This window comes from Bombina bombina, chromosome 6 (assembly GCF_027579735.1).
Source record: "Bombina bombina isolate aBomBom1 chromosome 6, aBomBom1.pri, whole genome shotgun sequence".
NCBI classification, from domain to species: domain Eukaryota; kingdom Metazoa; phylum Chordata; class Amphibia; order Anura; family Bombinatoridae; genus Bombina; species Bombina bombina.
In genome coordinates, this window is record NC_069504.1 from 547595050 (window position 1) to 547620589 (window position 25540).

The 25540-nt window shown below is 39.2% G+C and overlaps 1 protein-coding gene across 5 annotated transcripts in view; it reads right to left on the reverse strand.

The window, feature by feature from the left end:
- MYO5A (myosin VA) overlaps positions 1 to 25540 on the reverse strand; it is a 470413-nt gene that overhangs the window by 45180 nt on the left and 399693 nt on the right. For 3 of the 5 annotated variants that reach the window (XM_053717484.1, XM_053717486.1, XM_053717483.1), the window contains 3 exons: positions 19186 to 19384; positions 13154 to 13228; positions 8902 to 8995 (listed from right to left, as the gene is read on the reverse strand). In XM_053717484.1, coding sequence (XP_053573459.1) covers positions 8902 to 8995; positions 13154 to 13228; positions 19186 to 19384 — 368 coding nt within the window. The remainder of the gene's footprint in view (positions 1 to 8901; positions 8996 to 13153; positions 13229 to 19185; positions 19385 to 25540) is intronic. The other 2 variants (XM_053717487.1, XM_053717485.1) reach the window with 1 other exon arrangement.

The window sequence follows — 25540 nt, forward strand, 5'->3', positions numbered from 1 at the left end:
ATTCCAATGTTATGCACGTAGTAGTTTATGATCTTTGTATTTTCTAAATATATATTCCTATATATATATAAAAATAGAACATATTCTGTTATTTGAAGAACGTTGGAATGTGAACTATTCATATTTTCATGTTGGGTAAGGGCAAAAATGCGATCAGGTTTGTGCAAGAGTGGGGCGTTCTTCTTCTATGGGAGAATATGTGAATGTGCACGCAATATTCTAACTTCGGCTTTTTGCACTTGTCGGGTTAGTGCGAGAGCTAAAACAGTTTACTTTCAATTCGTAATATGAGCGCAACCCAACAAGCGCAAAAAGCTTACTTCTAGCACAATTAACGCTCAAGCTGAATACAGAAATAATTAAATGCTTTAACATATAAGAACATTTTCTTTTTGCACTTTTAGAATAAAAAAAATATTGCCAAACTACTGTGTCAATTTCACAAACATTTTAAAAAATAACAACAAAAAGTGAAAAAAATAACAAAATGATTTTCAGTTTACACTTTTTGCAGCCAACTTCTATTTGAAGGTCAGTTCCCCTTTAAAGAAATCAGAATGCAGATATTGTGCTAGTGTTAGTTCTTAACCTCCCATAGAACCGTACTGACACAGCAATGAGCCTTAGCTGGCTCCCGGTACAGCGCTCACAGGGTGTGTATCCCATAGAACCGTACTCACACAGCAATGAGCCTTAGCTGGCTCCCGGTACAGTGTTCACAGGGTGTGTATCCCATAGAACCGTACTCACACAGCAATGAGCCTTAGCTGGCTCCCGGTACAGTGCTCACAGGGTGTGTATCCCATAGAACCGTACTCACACAGCAATGAGCCTTAGCTGGCTCCCGGTACAGCGCTCACAGGGTGTGTAGCCCATAGAACCGTACTCACACAGCAATGAGCCTTAGCTGGCTCCCGGTACAGCGCTCACAGGGTGTGTTTCCCATAGAACCGTACTCACACAGCAATGAGCCTTAGCTGGCTCCCGGTACAGCGCTCACAGGGTGTGTATCCCATAGAACCGTACTCACACAGCAGTGAGCCTTAGCTGGCTCCTGGTACAGCGCTCACAGGGTGTGTATCCCATAGAACCGTACTCACACAGCAATGAGCCTTAGCTGGCTCCCGGTACAGCACTCACAGGATGTGTATCCCATAGAACCGTACTCACACAGCAATGAGCCTTAGCTAGCTCCCGGTACAGTGCTCACAGGGTGTGTATCCCATAGAACCGTACTCACGCAGCAATGAGCCTTAGCTGGCTCCCGGTACAGCGCTCACAGGGTGTGCATCCCATAGAACCGTACTCACACAGCAATGAGCCTTCGCTGGCTCCCGGTACAGCGCTCACAGGGTGTGTATCCCATAGAACCGTACTCACACAGCAATGAGCCTTCGCTGGCTCCCGGTACAGCGCTCACAGGGTGTGTATCCCATAGAACCGTACTCACACAGCAATGAGCCTTAGCTGGCTCCCGGTACAGCGCTCACAGGGTGTGTATCCCATAGAACCGTACTCACACAGCAATGAGCCTTAGCTGGCTCCCGGTACAGTGCTCACAGGGTGTGTATCCCATAGAACCGTACTGACACAGCAATGAGCCTTAGCTGGCTCCCGGTACAGCGCTCACAGGGTGTGCATCCCATAGAACCGTACTCACACAGCAATGAGCCTTAGCTGGCTCCCGGTACAGCGCTCACAGGGTGTGTATCCCATAGAACCGTACTCACACAGCAATGAGCCTTCGCTGGCTCCCGGTACAGCGCTCACAGGGTGTGTATCCCATAGAACCGTACTCACACAGCAATGAGCCTTAGCTGGCTCCCGGTACAGCGCTCACAGGGTGTGTATCCCATAGAACCGTACTCACACAGCAATGAGCCTTAGCTGGCTCCCGGTACAGTGCTCACAGGGTGTGTATCCCATAGAACCGTACTGACACAGCAATGAGCCATAGCTGGCTCCCGGTACAGCGCTCACAGGGTGTGCATCCCATAGAACCGTACTCACACAGCAATGAGCCTTAGCTGGCTCCCGGTACAGCGATCACAGGGTGTGTATCCCATAGAACCGTACTCACACAGCAATGAGCCTTAGCTGGCTCCCGGTACAGCGCTCACAGGGTGTGTATCCCATAGAAGCGTACTGACACAGCAATGAGCCTTAGCTGGCTCCCGGTACAGCGCTCACAGGGTGTGCATCCCATAGAACCGTACTCACACAGCAATGAGCCTTAGCTGGCTCCCGGTACAGCGCTCACAGGGTGTGTATCCCATAGAACCGTACTCACACAGCAATGAGCCTTAGCTGGCTCCCGGTACAGCGCTCACAGGGTGTGTATCCCATAGAACCGTACTCACACAGCAATGAGCCTTAGCTGGCTCCCGGTACAGCGCTCACAGGATTCACACAGCAATGAGCCTTAGCTGGCTCCCGGTACAGCGCTCACAGGGTGTGTATCCCATAGAACCGTACTCACACAGCAATGAGCCTTAGCTGGCTCCCGGTACAGCGCTCACAGGATGTGTATCCCATAGAACCGTACTCACACAGCAATGAGCCTTAGCTGGCTCCCGGTACAGCGCTCACAGGGTGTGTATCCCATAGAACCGTACTCACACAGCAATGAGCCTTAGGTGGTTCCCGGTACAGCGCTCACAGGGTGTGTATCCCATAGAACCGTACTCACACAGCAATGAGCCTTAGCTGGCTCCCGGTACAGCGCTCACAGGGTGTGTATCCCATAGAACCGTACTCACACAGCAATGAGCCTTAGCTGGCTCCCGGTACAGCGCTCACAGGGTGTGTTTCCCATAGAACCGTACTCACACAGCAATGAGCCTTAGCTGGCTCCCGGTACAGCGCTCACAGGGTGTGTATCCCATAGAACCGTACTCACACAGCAGTGAGCCTTAGCTGGCTCCCGGTACAGCGCTCACAGGGTGTGTATCCCATAGAACCGTACTCACACAGCAATGAGCCTTAGCTGGCTCCCGATACAGCGCTCACAGGGTGTGTATCCCATAGAACCGTACTCACACAGCAATGAGCCTTAGCTGGCTCCCGGTACAGCGCTCACAGGTTGTGTATCCCATAGAACCGTACTCACACAGCAATGAGCCTTAGCTGGCTCCCGATACAGCGCTCACAGGGTGTGTATCCCATAGAACCGTACTCACACAGCAATGAGCCTTAGCTGGCTCCCGGTACAGCGCTCACAGGGTGTGTATCCCATAGAATCGTACTCACACAGCAATGAGCCTTAGCTGGCTCCCGGTACAGTGCTCACAGAGTGTGTATCCCATAGAACCGTACTCACACAGCAATGAGCCTTAGCTGGCTCCCGGTACAGCGCTCACAGGGTGTGTATCCCATAGAACCGTACTCACACAGCAATGAGCCTTTGCTGGCTCCCGATACAGCGCTCACAGGGTGTGTATCCCATAGAACCGTACTCACACAGCAATGAGCCTTAGCTGGCTCCCGGGACAGCGCTCACAGGATGTGTATCCCATAGAACCGTACTCACACAGCAATGAGCCTTAGCTGGCTCCCGGGACAGCGCTCACAGGATGTGTATCCCATAGAACCGTACTCACACAGCAATGAGCCTTAGCTGGCTCCCGATACAGCGCTCACAGGGTGTGTATCCCATAGAACCGTACTCACACAGCAATGAGCCTTAGCTGGCTCCCGGTACAGCGCTCACAGGGTGTGTATCCCATAGAACCGTACTCACACAGCAATGAGCCTTAGCTGGCTCCCGATACAGCGCTCACAGGGTGTGTATCCCATAGAACCGTACTCACACAGCAATGAGCCTTAGCTGGCTCCCGGTACAGCGATCACAGGGTGTGTATCCCATAGAACCGTACTCACACAGCAATGAGCCTTAGCTGGCTCCCGATACAGCGCTCACAGGGTGTGTATCCCATAGAACCGTACTCACACAGCAATGAGCCTTAGCTGGCTCCCGGTACAGCGCTCACAGGGTGTGTATCCCATAGAACCGTACTCACACAGCAATGAGCCTTAGCTGGCTCCCGGTACAGCGCTCACAGGGTGTGTATCCCATAGAACCGTACTCACACAGCAATGAGCCTTAGCTGGCTCCCGATACAGCGCTCACAGGGTGTGTATCCCATAGAACCGTACTCACACAGCAATGAGCCTTAGCTGGCTCCCGATACAGCGCTCACAGGGTGTGTATCCCATAGAACCGTACTCACACAGCAATGAGCCTTAGCTGGCTCCCGGTACAGCGCTCACAGGGTGTGTATCCCATAGAACCATACTCACACAGCAATGAGCCTTAGCTGGCTCCCGATACAGCGCTCACAGGATGTGTATCCCATAGAACCGTACTCACACAGCAATGAGCCTTAGCTGGCTCCCGATACAGCGCTCACAGGGTGTGTATCCCATAGAACCGTACTCACACAGCAATGAGCCTTAGCTGGCTCCCGGTACAGCGCTCACAGGGTGTGTATCCCATAGAACCGTACTCACACAGCAATGAGCCTTAGCTGGCTCCCGATACAGCGCTCACAGGGTGTGTATCCCATATACAAACAGACTCCAGGATTCAGTGTTAATACATTTATCCCACATTAAAAACAAATTCCATGCCACTTAGTGTGCTGAAGGTTAATGTGATGTGAGTATGGCCCTATAAAAAGATAAGAAAGGAACTGACCTTCAAATAGAAGTTTGCTTCAAAAATTGTGGACCTAACAGTTTAAAACAAAATACTTTTGGCTTCATTGTGCACTGTGTTCCCTTTTTGGTGTTATTTTTGCCCTTTTATGTTCTTTTAACTGCTGAGTACTGAACCTTGATAGAAGAACCAGCAGAACTTTGGTAAAAACTCTAAAAACTATTGCCAGCTCAAAACCAGGAACATGAAGGTATTTCTCAGGTCTACTATAGTGATGCATTTGACCTCAATGTAAGACATCCATTTCGAAATAAGAGTCATTCACAGATTCATACAAACCTTTATTTGCAAACTATGAAAAGTGTTTTTTCTCCTCCTTTGGAAAAATGAGCAGGTTATACTAGAACCCGTGACTGTGTTCCCAAGGAGGCTGTTTTGAGCAGCATTGTACTAGCATAAGTGAGTCAGTGTTTAAAATGTTTTTTAGAAACTCGGTGAAACTAATTTATCCAACTTAGCATCCCCTACTCCAGTATAGATTTATCTATTAAACTTAGTATCCCAAACTCCCGTGTAGATTTATCTATTAAACTTAGTATCCCCTACTCCAGTATAGATTTATCTATTAAACTTAGTATCCCATACGCCAGTGACTTTATCTATTAAACTTAGTATCCCCTACTCCAGTATAGATTTATCTATTAAACTTAGTATCCCAAACTCCCGTGTAGATTTATCTATTAAACTTAGTATCCCCTACTCCAGTATAGATTTATCTATTAAACTTAGTATCCCATACGCCAGTGACTTTATCTATTAAACTTAGTATCCCCTACTCCAGTATAGATTTATCTATTAAACTTAGTATCCCCTACTCCAGTATAGATTTATCTATTAAACTTAGTATCCCCTACTCCAGTATAGATTTATCTATTAAACTTAGTATCCCATACGCCAGTGACTTTATCTATTAAACTTAGTATCCCCTACTCCAGTATAGATTTATCTATTAAACTTAGTATCCCATACGCCAGTGACTTTATCTATTAAACTTAGTATCCCCTACTCCAGTATAGATTTATCTATTAAACTTAGTATCCCCTACTCCAGTATAGATTTATCTATTAAACTTAGTATCCCATACGCCAGTGACTTTATCTATTAAACTTAGTATCCCCTACTCCAGTATAGATTTATCTATTAAACTTAGTATCCCCTACTCCAGTATAGATTTATCTATTAAACTTAGTATCCCATACGCCAGTGACTTTATCTATTAAACTTAGTATCCCCTACTCCAGTATAGATTTATCTATTAAACTTAGTATCCCCTACTCCAGTATAGATTTATCTATTAAACTTAGTATCCCCTACTCCAGTATAGATTTATCTATTAAACTTAGTATCCCCTACTCCAGTATAGATTTATCTATTAAACTTAGTATCCCATACGCCAGTGTAGATTTATCTATTAGAATTATGTCTGTGCCTATGCCATCTAGGGCTAGATTACGAGTAGTGCGCTAACTGTAGCACGCGAGCGATAAGGGGTATATCATGTTTTTTTGAGTATGCCATAAGTAGCGCACATATTACGAGTTGAAAGTAAACGCATTCGCTTGAGCACAAATTGAATATAATGCATGTTAGGTTAACACAACTTCAGAGCTCTGGTTAACTGTTATGCAAGACAAAAAAATGGCACAAAGAACATCAGTTACACTCATATTAATAACTAGCATAAAAAGATATGAGGTCTCAGGTTTTAGAAAAAAATGGCAAGCAAAGGGCTTTAACATAGATACATACATATACATATCTTAATATGTATGTATGTACAGTATGTGTATATATATATATATATATATATATATATATGTGTGTGTGTGTGTGTACAGATGTATTAATGTGTTTTACTGTATATTTACTATACATGTTTCACATTCCAATGTTCTTCACTTACAGGATAATGTCTTTGCAATTTGGATTTTAACACGGTCAGAATAGCGCACATGAAAACGTAATCTTAAGACGCGTTATTGAATTATTAACTATTTTTCAAAATTAATAAAATGTACTAAAAGTTATTAAACATACTTATACATTCTATGGATTTTTTTTAATATTTTACAGTTTGTTCAATAATTTATGTAATATTTCAATAACGCACCTTAAGATTACCAAGTTTTCATGTGTCCAAACCCGACCGTGTCAAAATCTCAATTCTCAAAAAAAACAATGTGCAAAACACATTTTACGTTTCTATGTTCTTCACATAGAAAATAAAGTACTTTTTATTATGAAATATATATATATATATATATATATATATATAAATCTGATACTGTACATGTAAAATACAAATCTATACCTATATATCTATAGGAATAAATATATAAGTATAGGTATATAGAAATATATAGAGAAATATGTATTTAAGAATAAAAAGGACACATTCTGCTATGTGAAGAGCAATGGAACGTAAAATATTAATCTCATGTCAGGTTTAGCACTTTTGAATATACGTGGCTGCGTTAAGGTGCGAGTATGGGTGGTAGTTTTTTTGTAAGTTTTCACACTCCATTGACTTATATAGGAAAAGAAGTTAATTGCAGTTGTGATAATATTTTGCATGTGTGAGGTTTACGCTCGTGCTCAAACTTTTTACTTTTAACTTGTAATAATAGAACAACCCAATGCGCGTAAAAAGCCTCCATCTAGGGGCGGAGAGGGACACTAGATTTTCCAGCTTGGAGAGAAAATTAAGTTTAGACTTCACAGGGGCTGAACTCATTGAATTTTCAAAAGAAAAAGGGCGGAACTCTCCAGCACTGTGAGATCTCTCTCATTTATGTATGTGAAGCAGTGACAAGTCAAGTGCAATATAGCATTGCATGATATGAGAGTTTTGTTACACTTGCACTTTGTGCATTGTATTCTATATTACTAAACATTTCAGATTGGGTCCTTTCAGTATTATTGCATTTAAGCTTTGCACTTTCTTATTTATATTTTAATACATTTAAATTTTGATCTAGCAGTGATTTTACAAATTCTGAATAACTTAGGATCATACTTTGTATATGTCTGTGTATCATTTACAAATTACATTGCACCTTTTATTTGCTGCATTGCAAACTAAAATGGACAGCTTCAAAAAGTGGGAAGGACAGGGAAGTTCCCTGGGCTGAACACAGGAGTTGCCAGTGTATGTGAAACTCTCTTACAAGTCTTGCAAAATTTTCTAAGCATTTTAAACAAGCTGGTCTCACTGATTTGTCTCGCCAGCTGTATGCAGGTGAAGTTTGTTCAAAATTCACAATACACTTATTTTAACATACAGAGAAGTAATATATACTAAAACATAGAAAAAAGCAAGTTAAATTATAGTGAAAACATTCCAGTTTAATTTGCAATTGATGCATTTATCAGCTCCAAGGGTTCTCCAGTTACCTTCTCTCTCCCATGTGAAATTTTGTATCCCAGAGAGCTTCATTGCTTTCTATGGAAGGCATCTCTCTGGGATTTCCCGGTTCCTCCCCTTTTCTTAGAAAATTCAGTTCTGCTCCTGTGAAGTCAGCGCTATATTCTCTCTCCAAACTAGAGACTGTTTGATTATCTGGCCCATAGAAAGTAATGACGCTTTCTGGAAAACTGACGCTGCCAATTTGTCAGTTTTAATTTAAATAAGACATGCAAAGTGCAATCTAATTTATAAAAAAATACACATACATATACTAAGTATAAGTCTAATTTGTTACACAGAAACTGTGAAGGCATAATCAGAATTTGTAAAATCACCATCCTAAATACCCTGTTGTATACAAAATAAAATACAAAATAGAAAGTGCAAAGTTTAAATGTAATAAAATGTAATCTGAAGTGTAAAGAGATTTCAAATAGAAAGCACAAAGTGTAAATGCAGCAGAACGGTCATGTCATGCAGTGCTATATTGCACTGAGCTTGTCTCTCATTCACATACAGAAATGCAGGGAACGCCCCTTGGAGAAGTAAAGCAAAATCTGCCCATTGAAAATGTCACTAGGGATCTCGCAGTGCTGGAGGATCATTTTAGAATATCTCACCTGAGCGGAGAGGTTTTGAACATCAGGGCCTATGGATTTTGTTTGTTAGTTCTTAGAAAGTCTATATGCATAATATAAAATATTCCACATGGAAAAAGCACACTTCTAGTTTCTTACATGCAAACCTGATATCATTACTGATACCCAAGCATTATTACCTTCCAGCTCCCCAATTTTCTTAGCAAATACTTTCAGCTGCTTTTTCAGTTTGCGGACTGTCTTATCTTGCTTTTCAAGTTGTTCCATCAGATCCTGTGGGCATTAATATTATTAATTAAAATACATCTCTTGAGTATGTCATCATTGTTTTGAACATAAAAACAAAAACATCCTTTACAGGAAAGCAGTGCAGACTGTCCTAAAAGCTGGAGAATACTGCCATCAAGTGGCGATAAGCTGTTTGTGAATTATATATAGCATTTCTAAATAAAGTAAAACTGGGCAAAAATCATTAAGTTCACACTTTCCAAAAAATTATTTAATAGAAATTTTCTGAATAGGAATTTTATTTGCATCTATTCAAGAATTGTCACTCAATTGCAACATTGACTTTGGACAGACATTAAGCTAAACTATAATATTCAATTTCACTATTTTTTCTGTTTCTTTCAATACCAATGAGTACTATGAACTACAAAAGTAAATGAGTGTTGTAATAAAAAACACACAAAACAAATAAAAAATGTATTACTGACAGGTCTTTGCAGTGTGTAAAATGCACAAGAAAGCTGCACACGTTTCTGCAACTTCTTAATGAATTCTGCCCAGATAATTAAATACATCAAAGTAAATCCTCACTTTTGTTTATAAAGCAAATATAACAATCAAGCAGAGCAATACATGCAGGTTAATTTGTTCTTCTAGAAAGAGAAAAAAACAATCAAAAGCAGAAGAAAAGACTATGGGGAACATTTCATTGGACACACAACCTGTAAAAACATATTTTACTAAAGTAAAAAAAATTATTTCATGATTCAGCTTGAGCATGACATGTGAAACAATTTCCTAATTTACTTTTGCTATCTAATTCGCTTAATTTATTTTGCATCCTTTGTTGAAAGCATATTTAGCTCTGAAATGCACTATTGGGCGCATGGTACACATATGTCGCTTGACATTGGCTCACCTGATATGTTCAGCTTGCTCCTCCTTCAACAAAGGATACCAGGAGAATTAAGCAAATTTGATAATAGAAGTATATTGGAACAAATATTTAAAATTGTATGATCATTTAAAATAATGAAAGAAACATGTTGGGTTTCCTGTTCCTTTAATTTCAACCTTAACCTCAAATCTCACTCCTAAATGAAGTATATTGAAGATTTTACAGTTTAGGGTAAATGTCACAACACTTTAGAGACATCTTCCAGACATCCATAGCACTCACTAGATAAATACTGTGAAGGGGCAGTTGTAGCTTGTCTGGGATTATCTTTTTGTCAAATGTGGTGACATAACAGTCTTTATTTATGAAGAGAAAATAGTTACCTGACCACTATCCCCAGGCTTTTAAGAAAAAGGTTGTATTTTTTGTACTATATTTTGGTGAAAGTATGTATACTCACCTGCCAGTGTCAAGACAAACCCTATAGGTGAGGTATACTCTGACACATATGTGATGCATTTAAAATGAGTTCTTCTACTTATGAGAATGGGATGGGCTCACCCAATTAACACTTTTATAAGTTGGAGCCTGCTAAGTAATTATTTAAATGTAGAGGCTAATACATACTCTTCTAGACTGATGCAAGGGCTAGAGGAAACAGTAATTCACCCCTAAATATACAGAGCAGATGGCATTTGCTATTGAAAAGAGGACATTTCCATGCCCTCTGCAATATCAAGTGGCCACTGGCTAACTCCTAGAGATGGGACAAATGCTCCTTATTTGAAAGAGAGGAAATTTTCTCAATTCTATGCCAGACAAATAAATGACAAGATATTAGTAGTTATTTACTTGTTACCTTTATTCAATAGGTGTGTACATTATTTTTTTTATTAGTGACACCTGCCCTCTCTCAAAGTTGTAGACACTGGGAATCTGATTCATAGTCACATGAGCGGGATATTTGTAGCTGAACGGTGTGCCACTCTATATTGTCACGGGCTCATGGTCAGTGTTAAGCCCTGGAGCAACTAGGTTATATTTTAAACAGAGGCCCAATGTAGTATTAACATTACATTCCTATAACCTCAGTGTGTATGTATCCGATCACATTTAATACAAGGGATTACAGCATTTTTTTCTACAGAATTCCCAAGTGTGATAGAAATGATGGTGCATATTACACTTCTCCCTCATGATATTAAAGTGAAGGTAAAGTTACCTTGTTGTCGATCATGAAAAATATTCTTTGTCCAAAATCAATATGACTTTCATTCATTATTTTTTTAAATTTCAGTGTAAATAAAGTAATCGCCGTAATAAATCCCTTTTTGAAGCTCCCCAAATTCAACCTGTTTTTTTTTTTTTCGATCACGTTTTCAGATTACCCAATTGAAAATCTGGCCGTTAGGCGGCCGTCACTCCACGTCATCCGACTCCTTGATGTTCTGCGCATGCGCTATCCTTTTTCCCCCCAACATATAGGAATCCATGGGCGCTCCCGTTTTGCACATGCGTATTTGTATAATGTTGGAATTCCCATACTACGTCATGAAGTATGCTGCTGCTCTCTGTCTCGCATAACATAGTACTGAATGAATATAGTTATTCATTAAATACTATGTCTACAAGCAGATTATCGCATGCGAATTGGATAATGGGTTTGACGATTTGTGCATGCACAGTAGAGTGCAATCGCTGATTTGTGCAGGTGCAGTTGAACTGAGCATTGTGAACGCGCTTTTGAGAGCCGTATAGAGTGGGTGGGACCGCTCTATACGTCACAGACCTGCAAAGCCGGAAATAGAGGTTGGGAGGAGTCACAATAGAAACGGTAGGGATTGATAAATATATATTAACTGATAAATATAAAAGTAATAGATCAAAAAAAGTTAGTGATTAGATTATGGTAAGATTAAATAATGCATTGATGTCTTCCCAATCTTAAAACTTTACCTTCACTTTAATCTTTTCTACTAGTGGGAAACTAGTACATATATGAACCATACAAACATTTGTGAAGGAATATTATTATTTCTTATTGCTGCTGTTAGTAATCTATAAAAAATACAACTTTTTTGAGTGGTCAGAAATCTGCAAGTGCGTGTGGTTTACATTAGGCATCTCATAGAGTGTCTCACAACCACAACCTTGTTCAGTATCACAAATAAGCAACAAAAATCAGTTGAGGCTTCCCTATCCCAATCTCTCAAATTCTGAATTCTATATAAGCTGGTTGTAATTTTGTAACAGAGTTTAAAAAACTATCCAGCAGTTCTTCATGTTAAGTAATTTATCTGTGTGAGCTACAGAAGTATTTTGCAGTACTTTCAAAGGACTGCATTACATCTCAAGCTACATATATGCAGGGCTTAATAGCATGATGGTTTATCGAAGCATCCAACTGTGATTCCATTCTAACCCTCTACCTCTCCTCATCTACAACGCGCCCAATGCAGTCATACTTCACAACATTTATCAAATAGTACCCAGTACTGGGAAGCAGGGGGAAGATTGAGGAATTTCAAGGGGAGACGTCAGGTGTTTCAGGAGGAGGAATTAGGTGTTTCATATGGAAAGAAATGGGTATGACACAGATGGTTTGGTGTGAGATGGGGTCTATGTTTTTCACTGTGAGACAGAGACATTCTTAGGGAAGGGAGTGTACATTTCACAGCTAACACTGGGTAAATACTTGCTTGTCACCTCTGCAGCCTGTATTATTCATTGTTCATGCTGTGGGCCTATTTGCATTCATTGCTTTGTATGAAGGCAAGTAACAACTATTTATTTTGTTTCAACCACAGGGATTTCTAAAATGAGTCCATTGGCCCAGCACATAAAAAGCCCAAAATGCAGCTTCTTATCTGAAAGGGATGGATAATCCCCTTTTATTTAAATAATTTTCAATTTAGTTTCATATATAGATGTTATAGCTGAAAAGTAATACTGATTTAACAATGAATGTATTAAGCTTATAGTTTTACAATCCATAGGTTAACCCCACTGTTAATAAGAACACGTTTTATTTATTTACCAGATCTTTACTTGGCAGTTTTATTATCAAATGCGCTACTAAGACATTGTTAATAAGTTATTGCACAGTAGATCCTATATTAGTAAATAAAGGTGCTCTGGTGAAGGACTAAAAGACATGACGGAATAACAGAGAAAGCTGTGGGATAATGAATAATGCACAGTCTCATCACATGACGGATTTCTACAGTCAGCCTTGTCAGATTTGCTGTTAGTCGTCTAGGACATAAACAAGACAACAAAAAGCAATGATCACATGATTTACATACAATGATCCGTCTGTAAAGTGAAATCCGGTACGACTGATACTTCATGGGGTCATCTGCATATAATTCCTCAAAAAACTGAAAAAATAGGCATAATAATATTTCCCCCCTCAATGGATAAATTTATGAAGAAGATAAGAATTATTTGTTATTTACTAACAACCACATTAACCATGACACTTATTTTTATTTTTACACAAAATATCCCAAAGTCTATTAAATAAGCAGTGATATCTAAACATAATTTACTGGCATATATGTTAAGTCATCTGACCTGCATTTCCTCTGATATACAATCACATACAAATTACTTTCCCGAATAGGTTTCAATATATTAGGCTGTAACAAATTTCTGAGAAATTGGTGCTCATGTATCTATATGTTTAGTGCAGGGCCTTTTCTAGTATTTTCCCTTTCCGAGACCCAATTGAATTTCAGTGTTATTTCTATTTTCCTGAAACCTGTATCTTGTAGACCATTCACCAATAGTCTTTACTTGATCTATCGTTTACACCTCTCCTGGGTCTTTGTCGCCTAGATTTAGAGTTCTGCGGCCAAAGGGGTGCGTTAGATACGCATGCTTTTTTTCCCACGCACCTTTTAAATACCGCTGGTATTTAGAGTTCACAGAATGGCTGGGTTTTCAGTGCGTTAGGCTCCAAAAAGGGAGCGTAGAGCATAATTTAACGCCAATGCAACTCTAGATACCAACGGAAGCGGCCAGCTTAAAAAACGTGCTCGTGCACGATTCCCCCATAGAAAACAATGGGGCCATTTGAGCTGAAAAAAAACCTTACACCTGCAAAAAAGCCTCGTTCAGCTCCTAACGCAGCCCCATTGTTTTCTATGAGGAAACACTTCCTACATCTGCACCTAACACTCTAACATGTACCCCGAGTCTAAACACCCCTAACCACTTATTAACCCCTATTCTGCCGCCCCCGCTATCGCTGACACCTGCATATTTTTTTAACCCCTCATCTGCCGCTCCAAAAACCGCCGCTACTTACATTATCCCTATGTACCCCTAATCTGCTGCCCCTAACACCGCCGACCCCTATATTATATTAATTAACCCCTAATCTGCCCCCCACAACGTCGCCTCCACCTGCCTACTTTTATTAACCCCTAATCTGTCGACCGGACCGCGCCGCTATTATAATAAAGTTATTAACCCCTAATCCGCCTCACTCCCGCCTCAATAACCCTATAATAAATAGTATTAACCCCTAATCTGCCCTCCCTAACATCGCCGACACCTAACTTCAAACATTAACCCCTAATCTGCCGATCGGAGCTCACCGCTACTCTAATAAATTTTTTAACCCCTAAAGCTAATTTTAACCCTAACACCCCCCTAAATTAAATATAATTTTATTCTAACGAAATAAATTAACTCTTATTAAATAAATGATTCCTATTTAAAGCTAAATACTTACCTGTAAAATAAACCCTAATATAGCTACAATATAAATTATAATTATATTATAGCTATTTTAGGATTAATATTTATTTTACAGGCAACTTTGTATTTATTTTAACCAGGTACAATAGCTATTAAATAGTTACGAACTATTTAATAGCTAAAATAGTTAAAATAATTACAAAATTACCTTTAAAATAAATCCTAACCTAAGTTACAATTAAACCTAACACTACACTATCAATAAATTAATTAAATACAATACCTACAATTATCTACAATTAAACCTAACACTACACTATCAATAAATTATTTAAATAAAATATCTACAAATAAATACAATGAAATAAACTAACTAAAGTACGAAAAATAAAAAAGAACTAAGTTACAAAAAATAAAAAAATATTTACAAACATTAGAAAAATATTACAACAATTTTAAACTAATTACACCTACTCTAAGCCCCCTAATAAAATAACAAAGCCCCCCAAAATAAAAAATGCCCTACCCTATTCTAAATTTAAAAAGTTCAAAGCTCTTTTACCTTACCAGCCCTGAACAGGGCCCTTTGCGGGGCATGCCCCAAAGAATTCAGCTCTTTTGCCTGTAAAAAAACCACATACAATACCCCCCCCAACATTACAACCCACCACCCACATACCCCTAATCTAACCCAAACCCCCCTTAAATAAACCTAACACTAAGCCCCTGAAGATCTCCCTACCTTGTCTTCACCTCACCTGGTCCCGATCTGTCCAGAAGAGCCTCCGATGTCTTGATCCAAGCCCAAGCGGGGGGCTGAAGAGTGACGTCCATCCTCGGGCTGAAGTCTGGATCCAAGCGGCGGCTGAAGAAATCCATCATCGGCTGAAGTCGGAAGTCCATCATCGGGATGAAGTCTTCTATCAAGCCGCATCTTCAATCTTCTTTCTTCTGGAGCGGAGCCATCTTCTTTCCAACCGACGCGGATCCAACCTCTTCAACCGACGCCTACTCGCCGAATGACGGTTCCTTTAAATGACGTCATCCAAGATGGCGTCCCTCGAATTCCGATTGGCTGATAGGATTCTATCAGCCAATCGGAATTAAGGTAGGAATATTCTGATTGGCTGATGGAATCAGCCAATCAGAATCAAGTTCAATCCGATTGGCTGATCCAATCAGCCAATCAGATTGAGCTCGCATTCTATTGGCTGATCGGAATCAGAATCAAGTTCAATCCGATTGGCTGATCCAATCAACCAATCAGATTGAGCTCACATTCTATTGGCTGATCGGAACAGCCAATAGAATGCGAGCTCAATCTGATTGGCTGATTGGATCAGCCAATCGGATTGAACTTGATTCTGATTGGCTGATTCCATCAGCCAATCAGAATATTCCTACCTTAATTCCGATTGGCTGATAGAATCCTATCAGCCAATCAGAATTCGAGGGACGCCATCTTGGATGACGTCATTTAAAGGAACCGTCATTCGGCGAGTAGGCGTCGGTTGAAGAAGTTGGATCCGCGTCGGTTGGAAAGAAGATGGCTCCGCTCCAGAAGAAAGAAGATGCGGCTTGATAGAAGACTTCATCCCGATGATGGACTTCCGACTTCAGCCGATGATGGATTTCTTCAGCCGCCGCTTGGATCCAGACTTCAGCCCGAGGATGGACGTCACTCTTCAGCCCCCCGCTTGGGCTTGGATCAAGACATCGGAGGCTCTTCTGGACAGATCGGGACCCGGTGAGGTGAAGACAAGGTAGGGAGATCTTCAAGGGCTTAGTGTTAGGTTTATTTAAGGGGGGTTTGGGTTAGATTAGGGGTATGTGGGTGGTAGGTTGTAATGTTGGGGGGGTATTGTATGTGTTTTTTTACAGGCAAAAGAGCTGAATTCTTTGGGGCATGCTCCGCAAAGGGCCCTGTTCAGGGCTGGTAAGGTAAAAGAGCTTTGAACTTTTTTAATTTAGAATAGGGTAGGGCATTTTTTATTTTGGGGGGGGCTTTGTTATTTTATTAGGGGGCTTAGAGTAGGTGTAATTCATTTAAAATTGTTGTAATATTTTTCTAATGTTTGTAAATGTTTTTTTATTTTTTGTAACTTAGTTCTTTTTTATTTTTCGTACTTTAGTTAGTTTATTTTATTGTATTTATTTGTAGATATTTTATTTAAATAATTTATTGATAGTGTAGTGTTAGGTTTAATTGTAGATAATTGTAGATATTGTATTTAATTAATTTATTGATAGTGTAGTGTTAGGTTTAATTGTAGATAATTGTAGGTATTGTATTTAATTAATTTATTGATAGTGTAGTGTTAGGTTTAATTGTAACTTAGGTTAGGATTTATTTTAAAGGTAATTTTGTAATTATTTTAACTATTTTAGCTATTAAATAGTTCTTAACTATTTAATAGCTATTGTACCTGGTTAAAATAAATACAAAGTTGCCTGTAAAATAAATATTAATCCTAAAATAGCTATAATATAATTATAATTTATATTGTAGCTATATTAGGGTTTATTTTACAGGTAAGTATTTAGCTTTAAATAGGAATCATTTATTTAATAAGAGTTAATTTATTTCGTTAGAATAAAATTATATTTAACTTAGGGGGGTGTTAGGGTTAAGGTTAAAATTAGCTTTAGGGGTTAAAAAATTTATTAGAGTAGCGGTGAGCTCCGATCGGCAGATTAGGGGTTAATGTTTGAAGTTAGGTGTCGGCGATGTTAGGGAGGGCAGATTAGGGGTTAATACTATTTATTATAGGGTTATTGAGGCGGGAGTGAGGTGGATTAGGGGTTAATAAGTGTAGGCAGGTGGAGGCGACGTTGTGGGGGGCAGATTAGGGGTTAATAAATATAATATAGGGGTCGGCGGTGTTAGGGGCAGCAGATTAGGGGTACATAGCTATAATGTAGCTGGCGGCGGCGTGCGGACGGCAGATTAGGGGTTAATAAGTGTAGGCAGGTGGAGGCGACGTTGTGGGGGCAGATTAGGGGTTAATAAATATAATATAGGGGTTGGCGGTGTTAGGGGCAGCAGATTAGGGGTACATAGGGATAACGTAGTTGGCGGCAGTGTACGGAGCGGAAGATTAGGGGTTAAAAAATTTTTATAGAGTGGTGGCGATGTGAGGGGGCCTCGGTTTAGGGGTACATAGGTAGTTTATGGGTGTTAGTGTACTTTAGAGCACAGTAGTTAAGAGCTTTATGAACCGGCGTTAGCCCAGAAAGCTCTTAACTACTGACTTTTTTCTGCGGCTGGAGTTTTGTCATTAGAATTCTAACGCTCACTTCAGACACGACTCTAAATACCAGCGTTAGAAAGATCCCATTGAAAAGATAGGATACGCAATTTACGTAAGGGGATCTGCGGTATGGAAAAGTCGCGGCTGAAAAGTGAGCGTTAGACCCTTTCCTGACTGACCCCAAATACCAGCGGTAGCCTAAAACCAGCGTTAGGAGCCTCTAACGCTGGTTTTGACGGCTACCGCCCAACTCTAAATCTAGGCCTGTGTTTGTTGATGAAGCATTTCACAATGTTCATTCTTCTCCTCAAATCTTTAACAAAAGGGCTCAACAAAAATGATAAATTAGACAACTTCGAGCTGTTTACGTTTTAGTGAACCTGGGTTGACCACTTACCTATTTTATGAGTAGCTAAATACTTGGTTTAATCTAGGGAGCTGTTTTGGTTTTACACTTACATACAACTATGTTTGTATCATTTAGCATATTGATTTATAACTTCCCTCCAGCAATCTGCTGCTTTGCATGGTTTTGTATCACCAGCATCTTTTTCAGCAATCATTAATATGTAAGCTAAGCTTGGCACTATTGTTCTATTTATTTGTGTTTAAGATATATTTTGGCATGGGATGGGGTCTTCTGCAATTGCACTGCTTAAAGGGACACTGAACCCAAAATTTTTCTTTTGTGATTCAGATAGAGCATGCAATTTTAAGCAACTTTCTAATTTACTCCTATTATAAATTTTTCTTCGTTCTCTTGCTATCTTTATTTGAAAAAGAAGGCATCTAAGATTTTTTTTTTTGGTTCAGGCCTCTTGACAGCACTTTTTTATTGGTGGATGACTTTATCCACCAATCAGAAAGGGCAACCCAGGTTGTTCACCAAAAATGGGCTGGCATCTAAACTTACATTCTTGCATTTCAAATAAAGATACCAAGAGAATGAAGAAAATGTGATAACAGGAGTAAATTAGAAAGTTGCTTAAAATGTCATGCTCTATCTGAATCACAAAATAAAAAATTTGGGTTCAGTGTCCCTTTAATAAATATGAGCTTTTAGAATAAAGGAACAACTGATGAATCACATGATTTCTTGATGTAATCTAAACATTCCAGCTAAAGCAATTAGACTGTCAAATATATGTTACTGAACAACGTTAGCTCTAGTTTTGCATCTAGTATTAGTTTAATAAACTATTAAGTGATCTAAATAAATCATTGCACAAGCGAAAAATTCTAGCACATAATAGATATTAAAAAAAGTCACTGTAACTGAATATCATTAAGGTGGAAGGCAAAGATATGATTAATCACAACATAATGGGGACAGTGATAGAACGGAAAATGTCTACTCTAAGGGTAAGTATGCAGCTTACCAGGTTCTCATTGGTCAGCCTAGTGATTTCATGTTGTAAACTTGCTTCAATACGGGCCTCTGGTGGCAACTGCAGATTTTGCGCCAGCAGTTGCTGTTGACGGTTGTTCTCCTCTTTCAAACCCTGGATTTCACCTCTGAGAGATTCAACTTCATTCTCATAACTCTTTTTCTGTGTCTGGAGCTGAGATTCTAGGACCCTGCAGAGCGACAACACAGAACCATGTGACCCACATCAATAAGAACTTACAGCAATGCACATTATTCTTTAAACCCTTTAGTGTGTCTTAGTATGTGTTAGGGGTTTGTTAAAGACCTTTTAAAGGTCATTTAGCATTGATCCTTAGAATACTTAAGTATATGTTATGTTTATATGTCAGTGAATTTATAAAACCAAATAAAGTATGCAAGAAGAAGCACACATGATTTTACATTAAACACTTATTTATATTTAAATTTAACAAAATAAATTGCACTTTTTTTATCATTAATTATCAATACTGCTGCACATGAAAAGCTGTCTAATCAAAATAAAACAATAAATTAAAATGAAAGCTTTTTTTTATTCAATTCAGAATGCTTGGTCAATCAGAAATGAATCATATAAATCTGTGATCACATGATAACAAATCTATAGCATGAAATGTAGACCACAAAGAAAATAGTATTCATTATTTATTTGTTTCCCGATGCACATGCGTTATTTAGTGTGATGATTGGAGAGAGAGCATGGTTAAAAGGGAAGTTGCAGGTTATGATTATGGGATATATAATTGTTACAGAGACACAATCACGGGGTTTAAAAATGTAAATATGCACATCTTACTGAACAAGCAAAGCTGGTGAAACTATCAGAATAAGCACACAGCCACCCCCACGCTGTATAATATCAGAGGTCACTGAAGCAAGGAAAGCAGATATGTTCTTGGCAGGGAAGGAGAATGCTGGTGCAAATATACAGCATGCAAATTAGTACACAGCAGTGCTAAGGTGGTATGCATTTGTGTGCCACCAGCCCCAAGCAGTCAGTGTGTTAGTAAAGCTGGGCTAAAGGGTTGCCACCTAAATGGTTGGTCATATTTATATAAAAAAGGGACGTTAAACACAAAGCTGATATTGAATATTAAACACAGTTTTGCAAAAGAAATGGTTTAAAATAAACTTTGTAATTCTGTTAGCACAATTTATGAGGTTTTGCAAAACAGCAGCAGTTTAGAGATAATAATACCTTTGGGTTAATCCATCACAAGAGGTTTAACATAGGTTGCTTAACCATTTTTTATTTTCCTATTTTTTTTTATCAATAGCCTTTATGTATTGTTATTGCAAACCCCCAATATTTTACATTTTATTTTACTTGGTATAAACACGGCAGCCAACTTAGTGTCATGCAGCACAACATATTTTGGTTATACAGATGTTTATGAAAACCTCTATATCTTAGCTCAGGGTGGTCCTAGCTCTTGGAACAAAAACTGATCTCTAGATCACATTAAAAGGTACACGAACATATATAAACATTTTGCACATTCTGGATCCTTCCACTTAGAACTTAAGTCCTAATGTAATGATGAAAATTGCTGAAAGTTCCACTTTCAGGGGGTACCTAGGTAAGCATAGTGTGCATGCAGAACATTTACGGTTTGAGACTTCTCTTATTTTTTTTAATTATCTCTGGCGGTGGACCAGATAGGAACCTGAAATTTTCACAGATATAAGTTCTCTATGGTAGCAAGTTTGAGTTTCCACTGGTTACAGAACTAGTGCTAGTAGAAATCTGGGGAAAAGCCAACTTTTTTCATGAGTTTTGAGAAATGACAAGATGTAATATAAGGATAACAATTTATGAGTTAAGAGTAGGATATGATGTTATATTAGCTTGTGTGTACCTTAAAACAAATTTCTATTAAAATATCCTCACCTTTGTGGTAACAGATTTTGTAATCCCTTGAAATATCACAAAAAGGCCTATTGCAAAAGACTACAAGAAACTTAATTAGAATACATATCAAAGTAAAATAACTATCCTCTAAAACTTGTCCCTGATAGGTCACTGTGTCCCACTGTGTTTGTGATTTAAAAAAAGAAACATGTAAGGAGCAGAGAGAGGACTATGTATTACTGGAAGATTCTCTTTAGAAGGTTGACTCAGCTTGTGCTGCTCTTGGAGTAACCCCTGCATCCAAGATTAGGAAGATAAGTGCAGATAAAAGACAAAGTGCTTTGAGAGCTAAAGTAGGAAGGATTTCTGAAACTTGGAAAATAAATCTGCAAGAATCATTTGATGAGACGATTCCATAACAGTGCCAAAAATCTATCACCAGAAGCATATGACAGATTAATTGAGGCTCTTAAAGAAAAGTGTGCCGTGGCAAACAAAGAAGACAAAGTTAAAATTCTCAGTCTATTACCAATCTCATGATCCCAAAACAAAATCACCAAGGATTTCAATATCTTGGAATGATTGGTGAAACTAAGCAGAACACTAGTGAAGGTACAGGGGATTGTTCCAGAGACAGGAAAGATTATCTATTTTTCTGCTGGCTCTGCAAGCCAATATAACAATATGAAGAATTTCGACAATCTGTTTAACCATGAGAACTTAGGAACAAAAGCCAAATGAAACATTTTCACAATGTCTCATGGTAAAAATGCATGTGAAGGGGTTGGAGGAACAACTAAGCAGGAAACAATAAAATCCAGTTTGCAGAGGACAACAGAGGGTCAAATCCTCACCCTTGAAAATATGTGCCTCTTTTGCAACAAGAAGATTAAAGGGGTTACTTACATCCACAGGTGTACTTAGAAACTTAAGGGCCCAGGTGCAAGAATCAATGAAGGCCCCTTCCTCAACATCAATGCCAAAAAACTGCACCGTGGTAGCACCACCATAATATCTCACATCCACTGCATATGTCTATTAGCTGACTTATCTAGGTACATCAACTGTCTCACAATATACTGCTATTTCCACATAAATAAATAAAAATTAATAAAGCATAAATAAATATTTGACTATCTCTATATACAGTATATAAACATATATATATATTTGTGTTTACATATATTTACACACACACACATATACACATATATATATATATATATTTATACACACACACGTATATACACACATATGGGTTGGGCCTACTCCGCCGCTCTCTGACACTCACACCACAGCCAACTGGGAGCACCAGGGCCAAGACAGGAAGGAGGCAGCTTAGAACCAGAGGGGAGTCTGTGCGAGAGGCCCGCTCCGTACATGACACGGGGGAGGGGGGCTGGTCTCTGCAAGGGGCAGGTCTGTACCAGATGCCAGGGAGACCTGTACAGTTGTGGAACTTCAGGGCCAAGTCGCACCTGATGGGCCCCCCTGAGTGGGAGGGTCCTCTATGGCCTGGTTGCATATGCTAGTGCTGCTACCGTGGTAGTTCCTCAACTGCATACATCCATGTCAAAAGTGAGAAAGTAACTGAGCTTCATAAACTGAAACTCAAGCACAGGTTTGATAAGTGTGAGAGAATTCCAGGTGCAAGAAAATGGCATCGTGTTGAGGCAGTATCAGAGAGTACTATCAGATGCTTCTTTAAATCTGCATCGCAAGTGTTTAAAGAACCTGCAGTGATGAAATTTGTCCCCCTGATCCTATCGAATACTGACTGTGTCGTTTGTCTCTAGGATGACCAGTGATGATTAGGCTTAATTGAGGATATGAGTGAGGAAAACGGTGATGTTTTTGTAAAATGTGGACCAAGAGCATTATTACATATATCTACTGTGGACAAAGCATGGATTCCCATGAACAATGTTCTCACAAAACTGCCACCTGCCAAGTTGACTACTGCCACCAGACACTCCCACAATATTTCTGAAAGACTGAGTTGGGAAATCTTACAGCTTATAATCAAACAGGTAGCTTGAAATTGAGGTTTGCCAGTCATAAACATAATTAGTGTAAAATACAGTTATCTTTTTTTATTTGTTATGCATATATTACATCTTGTCATATTTCTCAAAACACATGAATAAATTAGTACAAAATAGAGGGGGCGCCCTAATAAGGAGTAAACTATATTCTTGATGATATTAGAAGTGACTTTAATCAATCCTCTATAGCCTTTAGTCTAGGCAAGATATAAATATATAAGAATTAACCTCAATAGAGAAAGATATAAATAAAAAGATATATATTGATTGATGTAGGAGACACTAAGTGTGGTGATCAAAACAATATATAAACTACAACCTCCTAGGAGAAAGATAAAGATAAAGTGGTATACAATATTAATAGTATGCTGGTGATATAACCTAGATAAACAAGAGATTTATCACACAACCTCCTAAGAGAAAGATATAGATAAATTAGTATAAAATGTTGTTACACAAGTGTCAAATCCTAAACATATAACCTCTCAATATGATATATGCATGATTAAAACAGTGGTATGGTTGTATAAAGTCTCTAGTAATATGTACTGAGAATCTCTGAAGTGATGATCAAGGCAGCTATCTGTAGAGATCCAGGCCGGGATCCAAAGCAGCAATCTACGAAGATAAGAGAAGACAGATGCGCCACATGGCCCAATATTGTTTGGTCCAAAAATATATTGAGATGTGCATAGATTGAACTCACATTTGTTAAAGCACCTCAGTTAGTGCTATAGAAGCAGTCTGGGATCTCTAACAGTCACCCAGGGGACCAAACTCCGGTAGTAGTGTGTTGTCTGTATCAAATGACAAAAGAGACAAGGTGCCTATATGGCCTAGTATTGTCTTAACAAAGATAGCAGGATAATAAGATAGGATGGTACTCACAATAGTTGTAGCATCTGCTTTGATGCTATAGAGGCAGGATGGGATCAATATGGTCACCCACCAGACTTAACCAAAGGCTCACTGGATACAGATGAAGGTAGAACCACCATTCGTCAGGAATACCAGGAAAAGGTGTGCCCTCTCACACAGAGGGATAGCAGGCCAGCAAACAAAAAGTAGCAAGTGTTCCAGTTATGTATAAAAGTTTTATTAAAATCATAAAAACAGGGCAATGCGTTTCTCAGCTCTAGGCCGTTTCATCAGGCTTCGGCAACGCGTTTCTCAGCTCTAGGCTGTTTCATCAGGCTAGAGCTGAGAAACGCGTTGCCCTGTTTTTATGATTTTAATAAAACTTTTATACATATCTGGAACACTTGCTATTTTTTGTTTGCTGGCCTGCTATCCCTCTGTGTGAGAGGGCACACCTTTTCCTGGTATTCCTGACGAATGGTGGTTCTACCTTCATCTGTATCCAGTGAGCCTTTGGTTAAGTCTGGTGGGTGACCATATTGATCCCATCCTGCCTCTATAGCATCAAAGGAGATGCTACAACTATTGTGAGTACCATCCTATTTTATTATCCTGCTATCTTTGCTAAGACAATACTAGGCCATATAGGCACCTTGTCTCTTTTGTCATTTGATACAGACAACACACTACTACCGGAGTTTGGTCCCCTGGGTGACTGTTAGAGATCCAAGACTGCCTCTATAGCACTAACTGAGGTGCTTTAACAAATGTGAGTTCAATCTATGCACATCTCAATATATTTTTGGACCAAACAATATTGGGCCATGTGGCGCATCTGTCTTCTCTTATCTTTATGAATAAATTAGGTTTTCCCCAGATTTCAACTAGCCTTCGCTCCGTAACCAGTGGAGTCTCAAACTCAATTTTTTTTTAAAGCAAAATGCTACCATAGAGAACTTATTTATGTTCTTTTTCAGCTTCCTATCCGGTTCCCCACCAGAGATAATCAACCTGAAAATGAGGGTAAATGTAAAAAAATTGCACTCTCTCGCCTAATAGTAAAACAAATAAGTTTCAAATCTTAAATATTCTGCATGAACACTACACTTACCTAAGTATTATTTTTTATAAAGCGCCAACAGATTCCGCAGCGCTGCCCATGGGTACAAAGATAAAAGTACAACGGAGAAACAATACAATATAAGACAACATTTTACATACAAATACAGGAGGAATTAAGAGCCCTATTCCCGTGGGGTCTTACAATCAAGATGTAAGTACACCCTAAAAAAATTAGGACTGAAACTCGTACCCTTCCCACTATAACTTGACCCTAAAAGTGGAACATGATTACATTAGGACTTAGGTTCTAAGTCTAAGCATCCAAATGTGCAAAATATTTATATATGTACATGTACCCTCTAATGTGGTCAAGGAGCTAGGACCATCCTGAGCTGAAATACTGAGGTTTCCGTAAAACTGTGCTGTGTGCCATTACACAAAGATGGCTGCTGTGGTTAAACAAAGTAAAATTAAAATAAATAACTGGTGGTTTTGCAATACCAAAACAT